At 43.6% G+C, this 27,776-nt stretch overlaps 2 protein-coding genes across 2 annotated transcripts in view; both read right to left on the bottom strand.

Moving 5' to 3' along the window:
• rbm20 (RNA binding motif protein 20) overlaps positions 1-22,185 on the bottom strand; it is a 253,594-nt gene extending 231,409 nt beyond the window's left edge. Inside the window, exon 1 of the mRNA XM_078565173.1 lies at positions 21,812-22,185. Within this exon, the coding sequence (XP_078421299.1) occupies positions 21,812-21,945 (134 nt within the window). The 5' untranslated portion in view covers positions 21,946-22,185. The remainder of the gene's footprint in view (positions 1-21,811) is intronic.
• Positions 1-27,776, bottom strand: part of pdcd4b (programmed cell death 4b) — a 386,498-nt gene that overhangs the window by 300,966 nt on the left and 57,756 nt on the right. The gene's annotated exons all lie outside the window — the stretch shown is intronic.

Below are 27,776 nucleotides of genomic sequence, written 5' to 3'. Positions count from 1 at the left end.
ACGGACTGACACGGAGCAGTGAAATATGAGGGTGGAAAACATGAAGCATGTGACTTGAGCACCAACAACAAAATCCTTAGGAATCTGCAAAAAATGTTTTTTTTTAAGCTTATAATGGATTTGTTAACTCCTTCTTGACAATATAGTTTTATGACTCTATGTAGATTTCTACTGGTATTAATGCTCTTTTATTCATTGGTTTGCTGAGCCCTCCCGTTTGTACTTGCAGCCCTATAGAGATTAGGTTGGTTTGGACAAAGATGCCCTAAACTAAATGTGAAACTTTGACAACACCACCCAAGCCCTTGAATGATTAAAAAAAAATCTACCTTCCCCATGTCCTGGTCTCTCTGGTTCAGTTACTGCGGGTCATTTACAGACCCATCCATGATATGGAGGTAATGTTAATTTCTGGATCAAATTAACTGGAGAGACTTCCTATCAGTCAGTTTGTCAATATGCATTACAGCTTTGGGTAACTTTGAGGAGAAGAGGTGACAATATTAATTCTGATGTCTGACTGGTGCACATGGTTACACAGACAGGTGATGAAACTGGGCTTTGAGGGTAGATTTCTGAAGCTTGTCATGTGAAGAAAAGTTATCACTAATATGATGGAATGAAATAAATAGTTATGAATGAATCACTGCAGAGTTCTAATTTGAATGTGGAGACTTCCTTTTGGAGAGTAGCTCAGGCTGGGAGAGGCTGGGAGGGAGGGAGACAGGAGTGTCTGGGATTGAGGGAGACAGGAGTGTCTGGGATTGAGGGAGACAGGAGTGTTTGGGATTGAGGGAGACAATAGTCTCTGGGATTGAGGGAGACAGGAGTGTCTGGGATTGAGGGAGACAGGAGTGTCTGGGATTGAGGGAGACAGGAGAGTCTGGGACTGAGGGAGACAGGAGAGTCTGGGATTGAGGGAGACAGGAGTGTCTGGGATTGAGGGAGACAGGAGAGACTGGGATTGAGGGAGACAGGAGTGTCTGGGATTGAGGGAGACAGGAGTGACTGAACCCCTAATTATTTTAAAGTAAAATTTAAAACAAAAATATTTTTAACATTTCTAAAGTCACTGCTTTGATGAAGGTTTATGGTGGATTAAGAATTAAAATAATGGATAATTAAAACTACATAGACCCTTTAAATGATTTATTCAGCCAAGAATTTATCACTAAATTTTCAGGAACACATTAGATTGAAGCAGGCTCCTTTAAGTATCTGGAAGCCATAAATTACAATTTGACATTGATAATTGGTATTTGAAGCTTGAAGAAACAATTATTGGGCATTACTGACCTACCAAACTTAGGAAGTATTAAAATATTCAGTCTGCCTGATCAGCATTTTCAAAATCCAGCTGTCCCAGGGTGTTTCACATAATCCTGCAGAAATTCATTTCAAAAAGTACAATCTCGGTTTGTCTTTACTTATAGCAGCTGAGATATACAGACGAACAAAACGTTCACTTCATCCACTCAAGTGTATTAACCGTCTCATTTACACTAATTTTGGGAAACAAAAACAGCAGTCCAGTATTTCCTTCCAACGAACGCAAGCTGAAGCCAACACAACATTTGCAGTAATTTTAAAGGATATGGTCAAGGGTGATGTGCAGTATTGCTGCCAAATGTAGACAGCGACTTGACCGATCTGAGAGAGGGACATTGGGCGGAATTTTCCGGCCCTGCCTGTCACTGGGATTGTCCGGTCCTGCTTAAAGTCAATGGACTTTTGGCTGGGCCACCGCATCGCCCATGGTGGGTCCCACCACAACAGGGCCGCAAAATCCCAGCCATTTTATTTGTGAAATTTAAACTATTAAATTGCTTGCTTGCAGTGACGAGGACATTAGGACACTAGATTGACTTGATTTCTGATGACTAGTCCTTGATTAATGTGATCTAACTCAGTTTCTTTGCAATAGTTGATCCAACTACATTTACCTCAAAGTCGTCAATCAGACATAATTCCATGAATCAAGGGGCATTTCAGCAGAACTTTTGTTGTCATTTGGAGGTGAAAAAATGAAATTTCTTCCCTCAACCAGCGTCACAAAATAAAACTGTTTAACTGGAAATTCACCTCCATGTGGAATATTGGTGCGATGGCTGTCCCTTTAAGACCAATTCCACTAAGTAGGGGGGGTGGGTGGTCACACGATTTGTTCAGTCAATGTGCGGCTAGCGCAGGGATGTAAATTCTAGGGAGGGGCTTCCTAGGAAAAATTGGCTGTATGAGGGGCTGGCTGGATACAAGCAGCCACAGAATCTCTCGTATAAATGAAATTCGTTTTGTTTGACTAAGAAGCCCCCCCAGAAATTGTGTTTCTACAATTGGTTTGCGCAAAATGGCTCTCATGTTTCTACATAGGAACATGGCAACAGGAATAGGCCAGTCAGCTCCTTGAACCTGTTCCACCATTCAACTAGACTATGGCTAACCTGGATCTCAACTCCATTCACCCATCCTAGTTCCATAACCTTTAATACCCTCAGCCTAACAAAAATCTAACAATCTCAGCTTTAAAGCCTTCCCCACCCCCCACCAGCCTTTAGCAGCTTTTAACAGGGAACAGTTTCAGATTTCTACTACACTTTGTGTGAAGAAGTGCTTCCTGAATTCGCCCCTGACTGGCCTGGCGCTAACTTTAAGCTCAAGCCTCCTCGTTCTGGACTCGATCACACACCAAAGCAAATAGATTTTCACAAGAATGACCGCTGCACTCCATAGTAAGTCGCTGCGTGTAAAGAACTTTGAACAGTTTTTGAAAGGCAAAAAGGAAAAAAAACCCAAATCTTTTCTTCAAAAAAGTCTTTGTGAAATATGAGAAAGAAATGTCCCTGTCAGGTCATCGTCTCAATGGAAAGCGCTTAACAGAGAATATTTAAGGTATTGTTTTTCACCAAAAAAAACACTTTGACCAAGTACAAAGAACGAAAACCTGCTTCATTCTCCTGTAATGATCAGGAGTATATATTTAGTAGAGTTTAAACATGGGACATCATTTCTAAAAAAAAATCATTGCCCTGACTCTCTACTGACAAGTGATGCTCACATCAGCAGCCAATGGATAGATGATTTATTTTCAATTTTCAGCTGCCGGCCACTCCCATTCCCAGCAAAAAGCAGGCAGGCAGGCATTGAATGTTTCCTCAAAATGACTGCTTCTGGGGTGCAGTTTCAGTGGACAAGACTCTCTCCTGGGAGCCAGGTGGTTGTGGGTCCAAGTCTCACTGCCAGAAAGATGAGTATGGAATCCTGGCTGGCAACCCAGTGCAGTACTGAGGGACTGCTGCACTGTCAGAGGTGCCGTCTTTAGGATGAGACACTAAACCGAAGCCTCGCCTGTCCTTTCAGGTGAATGCAAATAGGAAGCCTTGTGAGGTGGTGGGTAGCATTCCCCACCTCTGAACCAGACGCCCTGGGCTCAACTCCCACCCCCAATGATGGCCACAGGGTGTGTTTGTGGTGTGGCCAAACAGGTTGATGGTCAGAGATAAAAACAAAAAACTACTGCGGATGCTGGAAATCCAAAACAAAAACAGAATTACCTGGAAAAACTCAGCAGGTCTGGCAGCATCGGCGGAGAAGAAAAGAAAAGAGTTCTGTTGAAGGGTCATGTGGACCCGAAACGTCGACTCTTTTCTTCTCCACCGATTCTGCCAGACCTGCTGAGTTTTTCCAGGCAATTCTGTTTTTGTTGAGGTTGATGGTCAGTGTGGACACATCTATGGCAGGTGGTAAGAGTGAGAGGGTTTCCTGGTCAGCCAGGGCTGTGTGGTAGCTGCAGTGTAACAGCCTCCTCAGGTTAAAAGACTCCACACCTTGCCGTGGTTTTGGTGGTAAGTGTCCTCTTTGTTTTGACGAGCAGCTGGAGAGGGAGATGAATGTAAAAATAACCCTGCCACTATTTCAAGAAGCACAGGGGAGTTTTCCCGGTGCTCTGGCCAATATTTATCCCCCATTGAAACTGTTCATCTGGTCATCACCTCATTGCTGTATATGGGAGCTTGCTGTGTGCATATTGGTTGCTACATTTACTTACATTACAACAGTGACTATACTTCAAAAGTACTTCAGTGGCTGTAAAATGCTTTGGGACATCCCGATGCCATCGAAAGTGCTACATAAATGCAAGTTTCTTCTTATTAATTTTTCAATTAAAACCACCTGGGTTTCTATCGTAGCACCAATAATAACCCATCCAGCTTATTACAATCCATTTTACAACTGGAAAACATTGGCCATTGTCATAGTCTGTCAGTAGAATCTCCACCGATTCACGTTTGACGGATCCAAATCCATTTGATGACTGGATGGTCTGTTTGGCCAGGGTTGGGCGGGTTCGACGGGAACGGGCGCAAGTGGTTGGGAACCCGACTGCTGCCCGCAATCAGCTCCACACCGCCATTTAACGCGGGCCGGCTAATTAATTCGCGGCTCCGGCATCAGCGAGAAGGGGCGGGATGAGCGGAAGCTCAATGTCGGCCGGGTCCAATGGCGATCCGGCAACCCGTTCAAAAACAGAGCAGGCAGCCATGCCAAGGCTGCCAGTGACTGGGAGGACCCTCAGCATGGAGAACATCAGTGCTGAACACGGCAGGTGGGAGGGCAGCTCGGGGTTTACCGACCAGTGTCTCGCTGCCCTCCTGGAGGAGGGGGCAGCATCACCGGGACATCCTTGTCCCAAGGGACAGGAGGAGGAGGCCTCCCCACCTCACCAAAAATGCCTGGGAGGAGGTGGCATCACGGGTCAGCTCCCATGATGTGCTGAGGTGCACATGGGTTCAGGGCCGTAAGTGCTTCAATGACCTCCTGCGATCGGGAAGGGTGAGTACCGTGTTGGCATGGGTCACTTAGCACAGCAGGTAGGAGCAGCACCCCCACCCCCTGGAGCTCAGAGTTCTTAGAGTATGAGGGGCAAATGTCAATGAGGCAGCATCTGGGGAAGGGGGTGAGCCCGGGCTGCTTGGACTGAGTGTCTTGCAGCTCCAGGGTCACGCATTGGCTGAGCCCTGCGAGGTTTTCCTCAGGTGGGGTTGGCCAGGCTGCAATAGCAATGCAGGAACAGGGTGGACTAATCAATGCTCCTCTGTCCTTTCAGGAGGACACAGCCCACAACAATGCTGAGAGCTTGTGGACTGGGGGAGGAGGCCCCACCATCTGATCCTGTCCAGACACGAGCAGGTGGCACTGGAGCTGGAGAGGTGCCATTCACCGAGGTCAACCGGTCACGGTGAGGCTGGGGTGCCACAGGGAGGGAAGAGTGCAGTGCACTGAGGTCAGAATGTCTGTCATAGCAACCATTCCACTGTTGTCTCTATATTGATGTGAGCCTCAAACATGGAATCTCCATTGATAATGGAAAGACGAGGGCCCCCTGATCCGGGTGCTAGACATGCAAGTAACAGTGTAATGACTTCAGCTAGTGACATGTCCTTGTTCTTCCTTTCACCAGAAGCCTGTCGGGGTGAGGAGCCTGAAGGACTGCCGCTCACCTCAGGGGACACAGACAATATAAACGCAACAGTTTCACACCCTCTCAGCCAGGCAGGCACCAGCGCAGATACCAGCACCTTGGTGGGCATTAGATCGGTGGATAGTATCTCAGGGCACAGCGGTGAGGCAAGTTCACACTCGCTTGAGATGCAGGCGGAGGCAGAGAGTGCCCCGGGTTCCAGCAGTCAGAGGACGGCGGGAGACCAGGAACATGCTCAGTCGGTGGCTGATGATGGGCCTCTGGAGTTGTCCCTGGGGCAGCAGATGCTGGAAGTCCAGCAGGGTGTGCGGGAGGATCTGGTGGAGATACACGAGGGAATTCGTGCCATGGTCTCTGTTGTGAAGGAGTCCATGGGGAGCATGAGCAATGCAATGACCCTCATGGCCGAGCACACTGCCCCCTCCATGGAGAGAGTGGCAATTCTCATGGAGAGGCTGCTCGGACCTGCAAGCCCTCACACCAGCAATGACCTCAGGTGGTGACTGTCAGTGTGGGAGATGGATTGGGCACCCGGTATCCCAGCTAGACGACCATCCATCAGTGGTGAGCAGGGAGGTCCAAAGTGACCTGACGTTGGCGCCCGAGCTGCCTGTCGTCTCTGTGGGCTCCTCTCAGGGCGTTCTGGATGAGGGCAGCAGCTCCTCTGCCCCTCTGCCAGTGACTGTGGCATCAGATGAGGCTGCAGCGACGGGGGAGATGCCAGCCATGGCACTGGCCAATCCCTCCCAGGCGGGGCCAGTACAGGCTCCATGGGCCAGAGGACGACCGCCAAGGTCACCAATGGGAGAGCAGAGTGAGTGGGCTGTCTCCAATGCCGGTGCCAGCGATGAGGGAGCACCAAGACGTAGCGCCTGTAAATGCAAACGTAAATCACCTTGGGCACAACACGGGCTTATCACTGGTGTTATTTTTTCCCCACACTTCTAAGTTAGTTATTAGTTGGTGTGATGGAGAACACCTTTCCATTTGATTTGTTTTATTTATGCCGGGCTCCACACCATTAAATGTGTTTGTGTTCAACAAGCCTCGGGGTTCTTCATTACTTCTGCAGGTGAAGGGGAACCCATGATGTTATGAGTGACTTGTTTGTCATTGAGCTTTATTGACAAGGCACATAATTAATGTCCCTAACCAGCAGATGTTGCTCTCAGGTATCGAGTATAGAGCCTGCAGTCCTGCCGTGTGTTGTAGGTCCATCTGTGGTAAGCTAGCTGAAGGACAGTTGGATCAAAGCCTCCCGGGTGTCCCTGCCTCCCTGGAGGTTGCCCAGGTCAGTGTCTATTCCCCTCAGTGTTCTCCTGAGCGTGCTCGTCCTCAGGCTCACTACTGGACTCATCATGTGCAGCCAGAGCATCTGCGTCTACGTCTTCTTCCTTCACTGCATCCCCCTTTTCCAACGCCAGATTGTGGAGAGTGCAGCATGCAACCACTATCAGTGACACACAATCTGGAGGGTACTGGAGTGCGCCCCCTGAGTGGTCCAGGCATCGGAAGTGCATCTTGAGAAGACCGATTGTTCTCTCCACCACAGCCCTTGTGGAGGCTCCTATTGTACCGCTGCTCAGCCTCTGTTCTTGGATGGTGGAGAGGCGTCATGAGCCCCCTTTTAAAGAGGTAGCCCTTGTCACCCAGCAGCCATCCATCCAGCCGGGCTGGAGCACTGAAGAGCCTCGGCACCTGGGAGTGTCTGAGGATGTAGGCGTCGTGGGAGCTGCCAGGGTACCTTGCACAGACTTGCAGAATCTGCATCCTGTGGTCACACACTATCTGCACGTTCATGGAGTGGAAGCCCTTCCTGTTGACAAAGGCACCGGGCTCACCTGCTGGCACCTTGATGGCCACATGTGGGCAGTCTGTAGCACCCTGGACACAGGGGAAGCCAGCAATGGCCGTGAAGCCTCTGGCTCACTCAGCCTGGCTGGCCTCATCCGTGCGGTAGTGAATGAAAGTCAATGCACGCCTGAACAGAGCATCTGTCACCAGCTTGACACAACTGTGAATAGCTGACTAGCAGACTTCGCAAAGATCACCCACCGAGCCCTGGAAAGAGCTGGAAGCATGGAAGTTGAGGGCCACTGTGATCTTCAGAGCCACTGGCATGGGGTATCCACCCACACAGTCAGAGCTGGTCTCAGGACTGATCATCTGACAAATGGAGGTCACTGTCTCCCTTGAGAGGCGGAGCCTCCTTCAGCATTGCACCTCGGACATATTGAGGTAGCTACATCGCTGTCTGTAAACCCAGGCAGCAGGATAGTGGTGTCTTCTGCAGCCCCTTCCACCTTGGACTACCTGCTGGCCCTGCGCCCCTTGTGCCTGTGCCTGTCCTCCCACAGGTCCCTCTCCTGGAAGCTGCATTGGGACTCCTGGCCTCCTCTCCCTCCTGCCCCTCTCTTCATTCTCAGAGGAGGTGCCTCCAGCAGAGGCCACAATCCCCATTCCCAGGGTAAGGGAAGGCTGTCGGGTACCTGGAAGTATCCCAAGTGTTATGACTCCTCTGGAGTCCTGAACTGAAGCCTGTTATTTCTGTCAAAGCAGCTCTGAAGCGAAATGAAGTTGTCCTGTTCACACAAGCAAGTAGCAGTAAGTAATAAACTAAAGTACTGACAACTTGCAATAGCGAGACCACTCACCCACCCTCCCTTATCCCACCAGTGGATGAGGTTTTTGAAAATATGACTGTTGCGCCCATGCGATGCCCTGAACATCACACAGGCTGCATAAAATCAAAGGCAATTGGTGTCCCAAGGGTCTTCACTGGCCCATTAATTAATGGCGGGCGCGCCTCCGAAATATCGCGATGGTGCGCGGTGATGTCAGGGCGTGTCATTTCAGGTTCCAGCGTGTTGGGCCCGCCCCCACTCGCCGAATGTAAAATCCTGCCCTTTATGCCTGTTAAACATTCACTCAAATGCTGAATGAAAATTATGTTCCCAGTTCACATTCTTTAATGACGGAATCCAAAGAATTCATGGAGACACAAAAAACAGAGATCTGCAGTAAAACTGCCCGGCGTAAACAAATCAGACAATCTGACTTCAATCAGACATTAGGCTCTTTGTCCAGAAACTGAGGTAGAGGAGCAAAATGGCAGCAGTGATGTCATGTTTGTTCGGTCAGCCAAGTGTCTGGCACACCCGAAAACTTACCCCGGTGTCCAGGCCAAATTTATAAAGGAAACCACTCTCTTTACTTTATTAGGAGTGCGGCACTGACCTCCCATACTGACATCAAGAAGCAACCCATCAGAGGGAAGTAGGGGTGGGGGGGGGTGGGGGAGAGGGTTTGTGGGGGGGAGGGGGGGCAGTGGAGGTGGAGTGGTGGAGGGGGACGGGAGGGGAGGGATTAATCTGATACTGGAGATTCACTGCAAAGATCACAGCTCAATAGTTTCCAGGCGCAGCATTTCTTTCGCAATATGTGTCCTGAGCAATTAACAGGCGCCATTCCTAAAACCCCACACAGACCCAGCAAGAAATGCTTACTTCATAAAATGAGTCTACCGTGCCATTTTAAATAACATCATTAAAGTCTCTGAGGGAGAGATCGCCCATCAGTCAAAAGCAAAACTCCTCTCAAATTATTTTTACCTTATCCAGAAATAATTAATTTGCAAAGCTACAAAACATATGTACATGTGGTTCATATTTGTTAGGAAATTACTAGTAAAAACAAGCTGTAAGCCCAAACTAGTCAATACAATGAGGAAGGATCAATGACACAGGGACCCTGAAATTCACTGGGAAAGCGGGATAATGTCTTTGACTTTAACAATTTAATGACAAGCGGAACCTCAGATATATTTTGTCAAGATGGTTTCAATCTCCTTTCTGTCTCCGGTGGAGAGAAAGCGTGATGCTCATAACCAAAAATAGTGCCTCCCAACACACGTTGTTTGCTCATCATTAGACAAGAAAGGTCACGACATGCACTTAAACTGTGCGCATGCACAGAATAAACACGCACATATTCGTGAATGCATACATGTTTGGCTATATGAGCACGCATACATAGACATACAAATGTGTACGTGTGCATACCTACGTTCTGATAGACAATTAGATTCGGTTAGAAAACGCTCAAAATTCTCAACCAAGTTCCGATTCTCCACCATCACAGCATTGTGCCAAAAAAACCTCAACTTGCTTCTCACTGAGTGCTACAATTTTTATAAATTCTTGCAAGTCATTACATGTCGCAATAAATTAACATCAAAAATCTGCAGTTAGACGGTCAAAAGAAAAGTGCTGATGAGTATATTTAATTTGAATCTGCCTGTTATTAATATTGCTGGTCAGTTCCGCAATTTACTTTCTGCTCCATATCAATGAGTATATTTGACTCGATTCCCGACAATAACCCATCAACATTTTTGAGTTAAATAGTCTTTCATTTTATTACATCTTACATCCGTCAAATGTGATTAATAGTCTTGGCAAACATGGGTATATTTAAAACAAAATAAAAACAGAATTACCTGGAAAAACTCAGCAAGTCTGGCAGCATCGGCGGAGAAGAAATCAGTCAACGTTTCGAGCCCTCATGGCCCTTCAGTTGAAGGGCCATGAGGGCTCGAAACGTTGACTGATTTCTTCTCCGCCGATGCTGCCAGACTTGCTGAGTTTTTCCAGGTAATTCTGTTTTTATTTTGTTTTGGATTTCCAGCATCCGCAGTAGCTTTTAGCTTTTTGTTTTTATCTATGGGTATATTTAATTTGAGAATCTCTGTTCCGCTTATCATCCAAATTAAAATTCCATTCTATGAAGAAAAACTTGCAAAAGTAATTTCTGAAAAAAAACTGGATTATGTTTCTGTTCTCCTGCAGCCAGTCTTTTTTATAAAGGATTTTGTTTCATTCTCGATGGGTTTAAAATGTCTTATTTTAATTAATTATAGTAGTCAGACTTTAGAATGAGGTTCGTCATTATTAATGTAAAGCTGGAACAATTTTATTTGAAACTGAGGAGATTTTCAAATGGCGCATTCAGTGGCAGGCATCCCACTACAATTAGCTTGTTCATTTACTAACTTGAATCTTGTGGGATTTTTTAAAAGTATATTATCGCTTTTACAGTTTTCTGTTAAGCCGTAATTTCAGCCAACAAAAACAGGAGCGTTCTGTTTGACGTGCAGAATGATGGATACTTCTAGATCAACATGATCTTGAAAATTCACAGTGAATTAGTTTCGGGGACCACTGTATCCTGTAATAACACCCATCTGGAAAATCCTTTATTTCTAAAATGATTACGGACCACCAGGTACGTTGCACAGGATCCTCAAAGATTATGCAATGAAGAGCATAGATTGGGCAAGTTTTCTATTTTTGAACATTTGTGCTCTGTAGTTTTAGGGGTGCAGAGCGGACGGGGAGAGTGGAGAAAGAAAAATGTTGCTGACCGACAATTTTTCGGGCAGCAATAAATCTGGCACCGAAGCTGCGCGGCGTATTGAGCGTGAAGCCTCAGGTCAACAGCGGTTTGATCTGCAAACTCTGCAGTTACTTCAACAAGTTGCAACAGTAAACCACAGGTTTTATAGATCAAGGCAGCAAGCTGTGCATCACCAGAAAAGCACATTTCGTAAGCTTGTATATAGTCATCAGTAAAACACCTATGTACCTTCAGAATAACTCTGACAAATGCCTGCTGCAAATCGGATCTAATCTCCAACCCAAGGTTCACTGGCTCCAGAACAAAATTTTGTGCCATTCCCAAAAGCAATAAAATGTTAAATGTAGAAAACAACAAAACAAAATTTGGATTATCAGCGCGCGTGGCAGTCACAGAGTTAAAATCCAAAATGATTAAGGACACATTAGGACAAGTATTCGGTTACTTATATGTTCTAACTTTTATTTCAGTGTGGTGAGAATAGAATTTATTGCATTTGGTCCTTAATTTATAAGGAGGTTTGCCTGAGCACTCAGAGTCACAAACACACATTCGGGCCCAAACAATCACCTACACAATCACCTACACAACCACACATTCACCTACACAGCCACACAATCACCTACACAACCACACAATCACCTACACAGCCACACAATCACCTACACAACCACACAATCACCTACACAACCACACAATCACCTACACAGCCACACAATCACCTACACAACCACACAATCACCTACACAGCCACACAATCACCTACACAACCACACATTCACCTACACAACCACACAATCACCTACACAATCACCTACACAGCCACACAATCACCTACACAATCACCTACACAACCACACATTCACCTACACAACCACATAATCACCTGCACAACCACACATTCACCTACACAATCACCTACACAACCACACAATCACCTACACAATCACCTACACAATCACCTACACAACCACACAATCACCTACACAATCACCTACACAACCACACAATCACCTACACAATCACCTACACAACCACACAATCACCTACACAATCACCTACACAACCACACAATCACCTACACAATTACCTACGCAACCACACAATCACCTACACAACCACACAATCACCTACACAATCACCTACACAGCCACATAATCACCTGCACAACCACACAATCACCTACACAACCACACAATCACCTACACAATCACCTACACAACCACACAATCACCTACACAATCACCTACACAACCACACAATCACCTACACAACCACACAATCACCTACACATTCACCTACACAACCACACAATCACCTACACAACCACACAATCACCTACACAGCCACACAATCACCTACACAGTCACACAATCACCTACACAACCACACAATCACCTACACAGCCACACAATCACCTACACAATCACCTACACAACCACACATTCACCTACACAACCACACAATCACCTACACAGCCACACAATCACCTACACAATCACCTGCACAGCCACACAATCACCTAGACAGCCACACAATCACCTACACAATCACCTACACAGCCACACAATCACCTACACAACCACACAATCACCCACACAATCACCGACACAACCACACAATCACCTACACAATCACCTACACAATCACCTACACAGCCACACAATCACCTACACAACCACACATTCACCTACACAACCACACAATCACCTACACGGCCACACAATCACCTACACAGCCACACAATCACCTACACAATCACCTACACAACCATACAATCACCTACACAGCCACACAATCACCTACACAATCACCTACACAGCCACACAATCACCTACACAACCACACAATCACCCACACAATCACCTACACAACCACACAATCACCTATACAATCACCTACACAATCACCTATACAGCCACACAATCACCTACACAACCACACATTCACCTACACAACCACACAATCACCTACACAGCCACACAATCACCTACACAGCCACACAATCACCTACACAATCACCTACACAACCGTACAATCACCTACACAGCCACACAATCACCTACACAATCACCTACACAGCCACACAATCACCTACACAGCCACACAATCACCTACACAATCACCTACACAACCACACAATCACCTACACAGCCACACAATCACCTACACAATCACCTACACAACCACACAATCACCTACACAGCCACACAATCACCTACACAATCACCTACACAACCACACAATCACCTACACAACCACACAATCACCTACACAATCACTTACACAGCCACACAATCACCTACACAATCACCTACACAGTCACCTACACAGCCACACAATCGCCTACACAGCCACACAATTCCCTACACAATCACCTACACAATCACACAATCACCTACACAACCACACAATCGCCTACACAATCACACACACCAAACAATCACCTACACAGCCACACAATCACCTACACAATCACCTACACAATCACACAATCACCTACACAATCACACAATCACCTACACAACCACACAATCGCCTACACAATCACCTACACAGCCACACAATCACCTACACAGCCACACAACCGCCTACACAGACACACAATCACCTAAACAGCCACACAATCGCCTACACAACCACACAATCACCTAAACAGCCACACAATCGCCTACACAGCTACACAATTGCCTACACAGCCACACAATCCCCTACACAACCACACAATCACCTAAACAGCCACACAATGCCCTACACAACCACACAGTCACCTACACCGCCACACAATCCCCTACACAGCCACACAATCCCCTACACAACCACACAATCCCCTACACAGCCACATAATCGCCTACACAGCCACACAATCACCTACACAGCCACACAATCCCCTACACAGCCACATAATCGCCTACACAGCCACACAATCACCTACACAGCCACACAATCCCCTACACAGCCACATAATCACCTACACAGCCACACAATCACCTAAACAATCACCTACACAGCCACACAATCACCTACACAGCCACACAGTCACCTACACAATCACCTACACAGCCACACAATCACCTACACAATCACCTACACAGCCACACAATCACCTACACAGCCACACAATCACCTACACAGTCACCTACACAGCCTCACAATCACCTACACAGTCACCTACACAGCCACACAATCACCTACACAGCCACACAATCACCTACACAGTCACCTACACAGCCACACAATCACCTACACAGCCACACAATCACCTACACAATCACCTACACAGCCACACAATCACCTACACAGCCACACAATCACCTACACAATCACCTACACAGCCACCCAATCACCTACACAGCCACACAATCACCTACACAGTCACCTACACAGCCACACAATCACCTACACAGCCACACAATCACCTACACAGTCACCTACACAACCACACAATCACCTACACAGCCACACAATCACCTACACAGTCACCTACACAGCCACACAATCACCTACACAACCACACAATTAGTAACAAACACACACACACACACAAACAGACACATAGACCACAAACCTTCGCAAATAGTCACAAGCATCTGTTCAGCCACACAAATACCCACACAGGTTGTCGTTCTGCTCACTTCTTTCCCCAATGTTTCCTTTATCAGAGGCACAGACTAAAAATTAAATTTTAATGTAAATGTGTTGCTTGCTCAAACATGCAAGCGTGGAGGTATACACACATATATACATATGCATGCCCATATACTCATATATATATTATATATACTGTATATACACATAGTGCAGTTTGTACACACATGTTCATGCAAATTTATATATGCATTTTATATATATTGTGTGCACACTTGTATGTACAGGCACATTTCTATTATAAACCAAAAAATTTAGACGAGTCTGTTTCTCCACAGCATTTTTCCTGGAGTATGCCATAAATAAAGAGCTAGAATCAACCTCCAGTAATTTGTGTTATAGTCAACATTATTCTTCATATTTTTCTTCTTGAACAATTTTCAAACATATACTACAACTTTAAGCAGAGATTAACAGAAGATTTCTGATTTTATAAAAGAGAATTTGTGGCTGCTTTTCCCACTTTATTGTCAAAAGCATGTTATAAATTTAACGTGATTCAAAATATATTCAAGGTTTCTAATCTAAACCCACTGAAGCTCTCATTTTAAGCTCTCCCGTTATTCACATCTGGAATGCAATGTCAGTCTTGCTAAAACAGAGTATATCGTTACATCATAATTTGCTGTGCCACACCCATCCCAGGATTGAAAATAAATATCCATCACATATTTATCAAAAGTTGCAGCAACATTTCAAGATAACAATCTGAATACATTGTAGGCTGCCTGGAATAATATTCAGAACAAAGTCAGTTTCTAAAGAACCCGTAAACTTGTAACATAGGAAACATTCGGTAAATTCTGCTGAAGTATTAAACTGAACTTCAAAAAGAAAACTCATTGCCTATTTTTATCTTTCACTCTTTAATTACTCCCATCTGATCGGTTGAATAAAGTGAATGTTAGACAATACGAAGTAGTTTGGCAATAAGTATTACAATAATTGAAGTTTTCAGTATAGGTATATATATTATATATATACACACACACAGAATCATAGAATTTTAATGGTACAGAAGGAGGCCATTCGGCCCACTGTGACTGCAACGGCTCACCAAATGAGCATTGTGAGCTAGTGCCATTGCCCTGCCTCTTCCCCGTACCCCTGCACATTGTTACTATTTAGATAATCATCCAATGCCATCCCTTGAATGCCTCGATTGAACCTGCCTCCACCACACTTCCAGGCCGTGCGTTCCAGACCAGAACCACTCGCTGTGTGAAAAAGTTTTTTCTCACATCGCATTTGCTTTTTTTGCAAATCATTTTAAATCTGTGCCCTCTCGTTCTTGATCCTTTTACGAGCGGGAACAGCTTCTCCCTATCCACTCTGTCCAGACCCCTCATGATTTTGAACATTTCTATCAAATCTCCTCTTAGCCTTCTTCTCTCCAGGGAGAACAGTCCCAACCTTTCCAAGCTATCACTGCTGGGCACTTAATTTAACAATATGTTTTCCACACAAGTTTCTTGTTAAGCCTGTGGTTATGATACCCTGACGTCAATAATAAATAATGGGACAAGCTATTAGTGAACAGTAGATAAGTAGCAGTACCAGTATTAATAACAGTGTGAGCAGTTGTTTTTGATAAAACTGCAGTTTTGATGCCCTGACTTTAAAACCTAACGGAAAATGTGAAGGAGGTAGCCCTAATCTAGTTCGATGTGGAATGTTGTTAAAACAATCCTGCCATTTTGGAGAGGGAGAGGGAGCATAAAGGTGATTTTTCTTTCTGTGATTTGTGGTTGGGATTTACTATCAGAGAAGAACGCTCAGGAGGGCAGTATATTGTTGACCAGCTTGATAGGAAAGCCCTCATTTCCTGCAGCTCCATCACTTAACTACTTGACAGCTGCAGTTATTAATAATTCAATATTTATTTTAAAAACTTACCATTGACTTCAAATTCTTCACACAGAGCACTGAACTGTGTTGGCTGTTGCATTGAACATTCCAAACTACATGGACAATACATTTTCATAGATATAATTTTGAGAGAGACACAAGAATATATAAAAACAAAAATACCTGGAAAAACTCAGCAGGTCTGGCAGCATCTGCGGAGAGGAACACAGTTAACATTTCAAGTCCGAATGACCCTTCAACAGAACTCTGTTGAACAGAACAGTTCTGTTGAAGGGTCATTCGGACTCGAAACGTTAACTGTGTTCCTCTCCGCAGATGCTGCCAGACCTGCTGAGTTTTTCCAGGTATTTTTGTTTTTGTTTTGGATTTCCAGCATCCGCAGTTTTTTTTGCTTTTATCAGCGGAATATATAATGTTGCACAGCCTAGCATTTTATAGAATTGTTTATCTCATTTTATCATTTGTAATATCTTGAGTTACATATTGTCACTAAAACATTATTTGAAGCATGCGGACTAAAGAATGAATAGAAACAGTCGGAAGTAAATAATATGATGTGATACAAGCTAGAATTCCTTGTAGAGTCAACTGAAGCTCAAAGGAAATTGGGTGTGAGCTTCTTCACTCTCTGTTTCACTGACCTTAACATGAAAACACAACCACTTGAAATAGAAACGCATTCAAACGCTGACTCCCTCAACTTTAAAAGAAAACTCATTGTCTATTTTTATCTTTCACTCTTTAATTACTCCCATCTGATCGGTTGAATAAAGTGAATGTTAGACAATATGAAGTAGTTTGGCAATAAGTATTACAATAATTGAAGTTTTCAGTATAGGTATATATATTATATATATACACACACACAGAATCATTGAATTTTAATGGTACAGAAGGGGGCCATTTGGCCCACTGTGTCTGCACCGGCTCTCCAAATGAGCATTGTGAGCTAGTGCCATTGCCCTGCCTTCTCCCTGTAACCCCACACAGTATTTCTATTTAGAAAATCATCTAATGCTCTCTTGAATGCCTCGATTGAATCTGCTTCCACCACATTTCCAGGCTGTGCATTCCAGACCCAAACCGCCACCTGTGTGAAAAAGTTTTTTCTCACATCGCATTTGCTTCTTTTGCAAATCACTTTAAATCTGTGCCCTCTCGTTCTTGATCCTTTTACGAACGGGAACAGCTTCTCCCTATTTGCTCTGTCTATTAGCTGATTAAAGGAGAATTATCACTGGACTTGTGAGTTTCAGTGCAGTAACAAAAATATTAAAGTACTATTATTTTACTATTCACTGGGTGATATTGATTACACTAGAGATGTTCCAGCCAGACCAAATCCATGAAGCAGCAATGAGCCGATCTGCTGAAGGTAATCTGTTTGCCGGAGTGATTGTACGCTATAGAACAGGCACGATAATCAGCTGAACCACTACATTTTTCAACAGCTTGTTTTAATTGGCTTCAAATATGTTAAAAATTTTAAAAATGAGGCCGATGATTTTTTCAGGTCTTTACACCTTTGAAGACTACCTCAGGCAGCCATTATGTTGCACAGTACACTAACGACAGGAGGTTGTGGGATAGCGTCAGTGTTTGGGCTTGTCACAGGATGAGTGGCATATACCAGTTCAACATCTCAAATGAAAGAGACAGAATTCACTAACAAAACAAACATCTCTTTCAAGAAATAGTAGTATTTATATAGGACCTAATGATTCTTAGAAACATGTCAAAGTGACAAATTACTCTGAAATTTCAAATATATAGTTTCAGCAGCTTTTCATATCCAGGTTAATAATGGATATGTTTCAACGTGGTACAGTCTTTGTAAATGTAACAAGACTATCCGTCTAAATTGAAATGAAGTTTGTTTTATTTAAAGACACGGTACATGTATGGTGCATAAGTTGCAGCCTTTGTTTGATTGTTTATCTTTTTTTAAAATGGTATTCCTAGTTCAGAAAATGTGTTTCTACTTGTAAGTTGCAACACGCTGAATTGGAAGGGTGTCTCACATTCTCACAGTAATTCACTGCAATGATTCTCTATTCGCGTGACGTGTTATCAGGATTTCAATCTAAAGTGAGATTATTTACCTTGTGTTCCAATGACACGTCCACTTTCTGAATCAGTTTATTCAGTAAACATAGACAAAGCATTAAGTATTGTTTCATTGTGAGGTAGGGCTGCTGTAGTTGCAATGGAACACTCTCAAATAGAGTCATGTACTGACAGACACATGTCAGAGCTGATTTCCATTAACTGGAAAATACTTTGTTATGTCCGCCATACACACGTCTGTATGAGAGACTCAAATGTACAGGGGTATAAGCACATGCAGACAGGGAGCTCTGGATCTGACTTGCACTATTTGTCACTTTCCAAGAATCGTTCCACTTTGCTGCAGATTTCATATCAAATAGATCCACAAATCTTATTACCAACTGCTAGCAATAGCAACAAAATTGGTAAATCTTGCTCTTTCAGTGAACTATTGTGTGAAATTAGACACCTGCAGCTTTAAGATATATTTCGGGGCTAAATATGGGCACATCAGAAAGAGATCTGTATCAGTCTCTGACTCATTTTCACGTGAATTTTAAGCTTACAATAACAATTTGTATTTGTACACGGCTCCTCACTGAGAGGAATATCTAACAGTACAGAAGAAGCGAACAAGTGATGAGAAAGAGCACAAGTGAAGAGTTTGGCTTTGATGAGAATTTTGAAGGTCTCTATTAAAAGAGTGCTTCTTTTGAAATAATTTGAGAAGTATGTGTTTTATAATAGGATCGCCACAATCCGCAGCTTCCAAACTCGCTGCAATCAGGCTTTGAAATTGCTAAAACTCCCAACGCTAACTACCCAAACTATAATTACGAGTCTTTCCTTCTTTTCAAGGAGATTCCAATCCAGCAGCGAGAACTGTCAGGATTATGTAGTACTAGCTGCTCATTAGTGACATGAATGATTTATAGCTTGTATAAATGCATTGAAATATACTTTAATTCACAACACACATAACCACATCTAGAGCTGAAACAAATATCTGCACCACATGTGAAATATTAAGCAGGCTACATTTTTGACGACAACATGATAAGAAAACACTGCTACAATAAAATATCGCTCGCAATTCAAACTCGGAAAATCAAAATTCAAAAGACTTGCCTCAAATCCAGTTTTTTACCCAAAATTCTTATGCTTCTACCCATCTATATTAGTTTGAATTATTTCTAAGATTCTTCATGAATATTAAGTTTAAATTATTATGTTATATTATACAATATTATATTATACAAGTCTTATCCTTAAAAATATACATTGCAAGTGTATATATTCCATTTTAATAATTGTTTGCCAAAACACAATCACACTTAAATCAAAGTTATCAATTTAACAGCGAAATTTATTAAGTCAAATTACATCGAATTGTATTTGGAACTACGGCCATTTGTTTTTTGCCTATTTTTAAACAGCGCCGACCTACACCTACATTTTGTTTTACATAAAACTTGTCACACCTCATGGGCACGGTTACTGGTTTAAAATGACTAAATAAGTCAAGTTCCATTTCCTAGAATTTATGCTGGTGCTTGAGTAGCACATTCTGCAATTCGAATGCATTTTTTATTTTATAAAAAGCCCCAAACCAATGGCCTTGACAGTGGGGCATGTTTTAGAGTTTAAAGAGCAAGAAGACTTCTGTCGTCAATAGGACTGTAAATAAAGCCTTTACACTGATCATCCATCATGAACCCCGCCTTTCTTTGAATTTATTATACACTTATTTCCCTTCTCAGATCATGTGCCTGGTTCTGCAACTTTCCTCTCCATACTGTATGGGATCGCTTGGGCTGTGCTCTGTGACTGTTAGGGGTCAGGAACTAAAAGTCCAGGTAATTACGGGAACAACCTTGCATCCTACTGTCCATGATACAAGTGCATTAGATTCCAACATGTTACTCCCTCATGTTATCCAGAAGACCTTCTAATTTACACCAAGTTTCTCATTTTCCAGATCCATTTATTCAAAGCCCACCGTGCAGTGTTGACCTTTATCCTTCATGTCAACGGAAACACACTGAACTAAACAATTTATAAGATTATTTTTTCACTTTTCAGAAGCTTATTAGGCCTATGCCAAGAACTGAGCAATGAAAAAAACTTACACTTATATATACATGTATATATCCACGCAATATCCTACAGTGCTGCACAGCCAAAAAAATGTACTTTAAAAGTGTAATGCTGTTGTAATGAATACCTGTTTTTCTTCTGTTAATATTCTTATTCCCAATTTTTTGTAAATGGCCCTTTTCTGCTTTTAGTTACAGAGTCCTCTTTGACCATGGAAATATATATGACTTGCCTGTGCATGAGTTCGCGTGTGGGAAGCTGCAAAGGATGTTCATTATACAAAAACGTTGAATGATATTCTACATTATTGCCAAATAAGCATTTCACCCACTTCCCAGCAATGTATAAAATATCTTACAATATGGCTCTGTAATCTATCGGTTTAACTGTTCAGGAATTATCTTTTATATGTTGGGGAAAAACTGAGTAAATTTTGAGAGAGGGAACTTCTTTCTACTAAAACTTATAGTGGCCAATTAAACAGTAATGCACAAAATGTTTATAACAGTGGAATCTGATTATGTGTAACAGGACAGACAGTACTTTTTTAATTGACCTAGTACAAGAGATTATACCAACTGAGGAAAAATTAGAAAGATTATTTATATTTTAAGGGTTTGCTTTCTACTTATACATCTCTATGTAGGTGAGCTTTGCTGAAAAGGAATTCTCAGTAATTGATGTTTCTTAATTGGTAAAGAGGAGCAGTGTTATAATCTCAGTGTTAATGAGTTGCAGTGTTTCAATGCTCACTCTGTATTCTCAATGAAGCAAGAACTACTTGGACAACTGTGCAACAATGAACCGGCGAAATGCGGTATCTCTCTCTGTTCTTGCTGCTCTGTGTTGGACATCGTAAAAATGCATCTGACAGAAGATTTCAATGGACTCTTGAATAAATATCTATCACTTAAAATCGCAGCTGCACAGATTGGTTCAACTTGTAAAAATTGACAGCCGTTAGACTCTCCAGATGGACTGTGTACGACAGTGAGCTCACCTCACTGTGTTTTCTAACCTTGCTGACAGAAGCGTTTAGAGGCAATTTCTATTCTGTTTGTGGAGGAACCGCGATACCCTCCCCACCCCCACCCTCTGCACATTATTTGTGGCACCGGGCGCCATCAAACAGACATTGTTCGACAGGCATATTTGCACAGCCCATTTACTCTCAGCTTTTAGTAAATAAAGTTATGGATTTTTTTTGTACTTCACTGCATGGCTGTTTGTTGCGAATGGTTTTGTTCAGATTACCTTGTTGCACTCTGTGGAATGGGTGGCTCCCCTCCTGATCCTGTTGGGCCAGATACTGACGTGTGTGTAGCCATGTCACCAGCTCTCTTATCGGCAGGTTCATTAGCGCCACAGTCACTGCTCTGCTTCTTCATGCCAGCAATCAGCTGCTATTTATCCCCCTTTCTTTGAAGTCCAGCCCCACCAGCAGCACCAACCAGCAGAAACCCCTGTGCCTGCCGCTTTAAGGAAGGCACGGTACACTACCGACGTGCTCAAAGGCAGAGTAACCAAGTCCAGCTCCCTAGTCCTCCAATTCTCCAAAGTCCCGACCAGGCCTCTCCGTCAACTTAATTCACTGACTTGACAAGCGTCTCCAAAGAACTAGGTGGGAAACTGATGCGTTCACAGGGGACGTGCTGGAGACCAGCTGAAAGGGTTTGAATCCAATGGGTCACTTAGATCCTGCAGATAGGCCAAGCTGTCTCTCTGTAAGTGCAATTGACAGAGACCAGACCGAGGACATATACATACAGACTACAGTTGATGTGTCTGGAATGCTATTAGTCACCCAGTAGGTGCAGGATCAGCCTGCGAGCAGCTGCTATTCTGATACCTCATGTAGCAGCTGGATCAGATTCCGATGTTGCCAGTATTGAGCTCTCCTGACCATTACAGTCATGAATTCTCCGCACAGTTTATGGCACTGGAATTCAGCGTCATAAATCATATAATAAAAAAGGAGGAAAATCATTGATTAAAAATAAGCCAGGCTTTACTAGACTCCACTTCAAAGTCACATATTTGCAACTAAATAAGGGAGAGCAGTTAATAACGTGACAGTAAACATGCGAATAGCAGGTAATGTTCACTGAGTGTGATGCCATGTATTGATCAATTGCTTTCTATATATACAATGTAATCTCTCAACCATTATTAAGTCCAATAATAAAGTAGTTAAACTCTCTACCCCTCTGCTTGTTGCAGATACTGGTTCATAGCCAGTTTCTGCTTTGATTATTCTGAGTTATACTGCCAGCTCTGCATTGCTATTTAGTCAAGCATATGAAGTTCTGCACATGCATGAACACATCCAAAAACATTTATTAGAGTCGAAAAGCCAATGCATTTTTCAATTTTAGCCCAGTACTAACAGGAAAGTCATCTAAAATTCTAAAATGAAGGCTGTAAAACTGGGCTTCACACTGGTGGCAGTTCTAGCGCAGCCAGGGAAATGCTGACTGTGTGCCTCTTCATGGTACCTCCGATTAAGACACGATGAACCGTCAATTCAATGCCATGCAAAAATAAGCAGAAAAAGCAAACATCGGACCATAAAATGAATGTCGTCCGCTTCTACGAAAAGCACAAAATTCACAAGGAAATGAACTCGAAATACCGGTCTAATGAATCCCAAAGAATATTCTCTTTTTCTTTGCCCTTGCTGTATTCCATGCACCAAGCAAACCAGCCTAACCGACTGAATCATTCTGATGTAATAGAGCACAGGAGGTATCTCAGCACAGTCCCGAGACATGATTGTAATGGAGGGACCATTTTCAATGGCTGCCCGCTTCTGTCTTGAGGAAAGGAGGCAGTCAACAGTGGGTGAAATGGGTAGTGCGTCTGAGGTAATTTTCAAGCAGGCTTACATATGGATGAGCAACAGCCCATCTATTCAGATGGGAAGTTGTATAAATATGCGAATCAGAATCCTACACTATTGTAGGGCCCCAATTCTAATTTTGATGTGCAAATGGGCAGAGTTTGGACTGTGGAGGTTTATTGGGCACTGGATCCCAATATGCAGGTTGACTGGACACTGGATCCTGAAAGGGACTGCTGTGCGTCACTCCATTAAACTCCATTGCTTGTTGGGTCAGGAATTGCAGGAGTTTTCCCCTGGGCTCTGCGAGAATATCACGGCCCATTCTGCTGGCCCGAGCTTTCCCCCTTCAAGGTTGGCTCCATCTACCCTTGCGTCCTCTTGCAGACCTAACCTGTCATTCCACTCATCTTAGGAGCAGGATGCCCCTGCCGCCCATCACCCTGCATTCCCATCAACCATGGCACCAGCTTTGAGTGGTTGCCCTGCCAGCCTTACAATGGGAGCACCCACCCCCTTTACATTTCTAAGGCAGAGCTCTGGCCAAGGGGGACAGTAAGTCTGCAAAGGGCAAACGAGTCCCTGACTCCTCTATTAAACACCTCAAATTTCCAGACCGGGGAAAATACATCCTTTGTCCAACACCCAGGAGAAGAAGTGGGAGGTATGTCACATGACCTCTCCCAAGCTGCTAGAACCTGTAATATTGCCGTGTGGATCTGAATCCAGGCAGTCTACCATTTTATCATCGAACAGGTAACAGCAGAAAGAGCTCTGTCCAGGTGAAGTGCCTGGCCCTCATTTACAATGTGAACTTGTATCTGTGCCTTCAAGACTAATTCATCTCATGTGCCTTCTTCCATTGTGGAAGTCCTCATTTCTGGAAAGCCGGAACACCCTGCGACAGTTTCAGCCTGCTAACCTCTGAAGGAATACACCACTGGACTTTTGATTCTGGGCTCTGGACTCACGTGAAACCATAACTCTTATTTTTATCATGGTCTTGCCCTGTAACCCTTTCTTCCCCTTATCCTTCTTTTATTGCCTGAGTGCAAAAAGGGGTGGCTGTTGCAAAACCCCTTCCACGTTTTGAGTGTGTGTAAAATAAACCAACCCTCTTATTTTGCCTTATCTCAAGTTTGCCGTGGGATTATTAATCGAGGATTGGATCGCTCCGAAGTGAAGGGTTGGGGAAAACATAAAGGGGGAAATCAGAAATCAAAAACACCTTTCTGTTTACGGACGGGTGGTGAGAGGAGGAATCAGGGCTGTTTAAAGTAATCCCCCTCATGCCCGGAACAGCCCCATTTTCAAGCTCTTTCCCCACTGGAATCCTAAAAATGGCAATTGCGCCTCTATGATTAGTTGATCTTTCTTACACCTTGCTCAAAATCTATATAATTAAAGGTCTTGCATCTAGAATGCACCCATAGCAATATATACGTCAAAGATGTCGTAAGTACACAGGCAAAATAAAATCATAACTGGTGAAAATAGTCACCATCAGTTAGATCAACTATGTTGATTGGTTGCAATATCTAATTGACTGACTAAATGTAAAAGAATCGAAAAATCAGCACCATTCCCTTGAAAAACTACCAATGAAAAGCAGCAATAATTCAAAACCAACCAGTTTCTGCTTTTTGCAAACAATACAGGTCACATAGAGAATCTACTGAGAGCTTTAAACTGCTTCTTAAAACCTACCTGTCCTAATATGTCCTACCTTGGCTTGGTGTCAACCTGATTACGCTCCTGTGAAGTGCCTTGGGGCATTTTACTACATTAAAGGCTCTATATACCAGCAAGTTGATGTTAAGGTATGTATAATAAGAGTGCGTTTCACCAAAGAGACAGGAGGGCCAGTCCTGCCACCTACTGCATGAAGATCTGTAGCCGGCGTCAGGGAACTGCCCCCTCTGCGGCCAGGATAGCGATGGCTGCTCTCAACTACTATGACACAGGCTGGTTTGAACAGATGATTTAGATAACATCAGTCAGGCTGCAATAGGGGAAAGGACTTGTTGGGTGATTGGTGGAATTTATGGGAGGGCTGGGAAGTTTGGCCTTTGGTGTCATAGTGCTGAGGGTTGTGGCTTCAGTAAGGCCCAGGGTATAATCAATGGTGCCCACATTGCTGTGCCACCTTCTACCAAAAATAAAGGCCTCAACGACCCCAAGAGAAAGAGCGTCTAGTCTCTGGAGATCTGGTTTTTATATGACAGCATGCAACGGATCTTGCACATTAAAATGAGAGATATTGAAAGTTCTTTGATTCATTAATCCTCTGAAATTCAGCTCTCCCTCATCTCTACAGGGAAAGATATTCATTATCAACAGATGGCTTATGGGTAACAATGCCTACTTCTGCTCCCATGGATACTGACCCCTTAAAGATTGGTCCAAAGAGTAGCAGACAAGTGCTACAACATGGCACGTGTCTCTACGAGATTAATCATCGAGACGACCATCTCTCTAAGGCAGACGCTCAGTCCCCAGGAACTGCCAATGTTGTTGCCTGTGTGTCAGGCAAAGTTGTAGCCTTCACTGCCGCACATAAATTTACCATACAAAAGAAAACTGGACTTTGACATTGCTGAGGGATAGGACTAACTTCATTGGAGACAGAACTACACAGAGGAGAGCAGCAGAGTAGTTTACTCTTTAGTAACTGCTGCATGGGATAGGGAGGGTAAACGTATTCATAATTATTTCTTTGTAAGGATGGTAAAGGCTGACACAGTCTGGGTGGGCCGAATGGCCTGTTTCCATATTGTAACTTCTTCCATTTTCAATTGACAAAGTGTCAGAAAAGCAATTCAAGCTCAGATCTTCCAATGATTTAATGGGAGAGGAAACTACCCAGAACAGCCGCACAGACCAGTGTTCTTTTTAATTCATTTAAATGTGGGCCTTGCTGGGAAGGCTAACATTTGTTGCCCATCCTGAATTGCCCTTGAGAAGGTGGTGGTGAGCTGCCTTCTTGAACCATCGCAGTCCAAGTGATGGAGATACACTCACAATACTCATCACTGAAATCTACCTTTCTGTTTAACACATTCAATTTAGATACTATTGTTGTAACTCCTTCTTGCCCATCTTCAGAGGTGGTGGTGTCACTGGACTAATAATCCAGAGGCCCAGGGCAATGCTCTGGGGGCCAGTGTTTGAATACCACCACAGCAGAATAAAAAATATGGAATTAAAAGTTTAATGATGACCATGTCATTGTCAATTATTGTAAAAACCCATCTAGTTCACTCCTCTTTAGGGAAGGAAATCTGCTGTCCTTACCTGGTCTGGCCTACATGTGACTCCAGACCCACAGCAATGTAGTTGACTCTCACATGGCCTAGCAAGCCACTCAGCTCTCAAAGGCAATTAGGGATGGGTAATAAATGCTGGTCTAGCCAGCGATGCCCCATCCCATGAATAAATTAAAAAGAGATAGAGGAGGATTCCTTCACCCGGTACCTAATATACAACATGAGAAGCCATGAGCCCTCTTTGCCCCTACACGATAGTGCCAACAATCATCATTTAGTACTCTTTTTGTTTTCAAAAACAATGATGTTATTTAACTTCACCTTTATTAATTTGTGTACCAGCGGCTTTCCACCATGGTGCCATCATGTTTTACCATTGCTGGCTGAAATAATTGTGGAAATTAGAAATTAGCAAAGTTTACTCTGAAAAGAAAATTTCACGTCAACAGGATTTGTGATTTTAAATCAAAGAGCCGCTTTCCAGAGCCAAAACCTTAAAGGGAGTGAAAGAAAAATAACAGTTTTGTACTTGTGTAATTGCATCGTGCAACACAGTGTTTCTGAAGACTGCACAATACTGCACCTCTCAGAAGAATTAATGACTGCTCTCAAAGTGGGCGTTTCCATTTTGCAAAAACAAGTTTTAATGTAATTTGTGTTTGAAATTTGATACCCACAACCTCTGTGCTTTTAAATAGGTCAGCACCAAATAAGTGATGTCCGTGTGGAGTTACCTCTCTTCTCTTTACCTGCATCCCCCACCCGCATCACCTGCAATTTCGGGGAAGGATTTACTGTCAGCCTGCCTTGTGTTCGTTAATAAGTAATACTCTTTCCATAATGTCCTACCAAGAACGACAGAGCAGGATGCGAGTGCACAGAGAACAATGGCCAGCATATCCTTCCCCTGGTCGGCTACTAATACCTCTTACTTACTTAGTCTAGTGCTTCTCCTAGATACAACCTGAGTGTCAGTATCGCAAGGGGTGGTTAGCTGTTTATATTCCACAAAAGACTCATGGGACTGGGGTGCTCTTCACTGCTCTAGTGGAAATGTAAATGAGCTGACCCAGGGAATTCCCATGTAAATCCTTCTCCAGACCATCAGAAGTCA

The sequence above is a fragment of the Cetorhinus maximus genome, chromosome 20, assembly GCF_964194155.1.
Source record: "Cetorhinus maximus chromosome 20, sCetMax3.hap1.1, whole genome shotgun sequence".
Lineage (NCBI taxonomy): Eukaryota > Metazoa > Chordata > Chondrichthyes > Lamniformes > Cetorhinidae > Cetorhinus > Cetorhinus maximus.
Note: the sequence above shows the minus strand (reverse complement) of the source record. Positions and strands in the feature narration are given on the sequence as shown.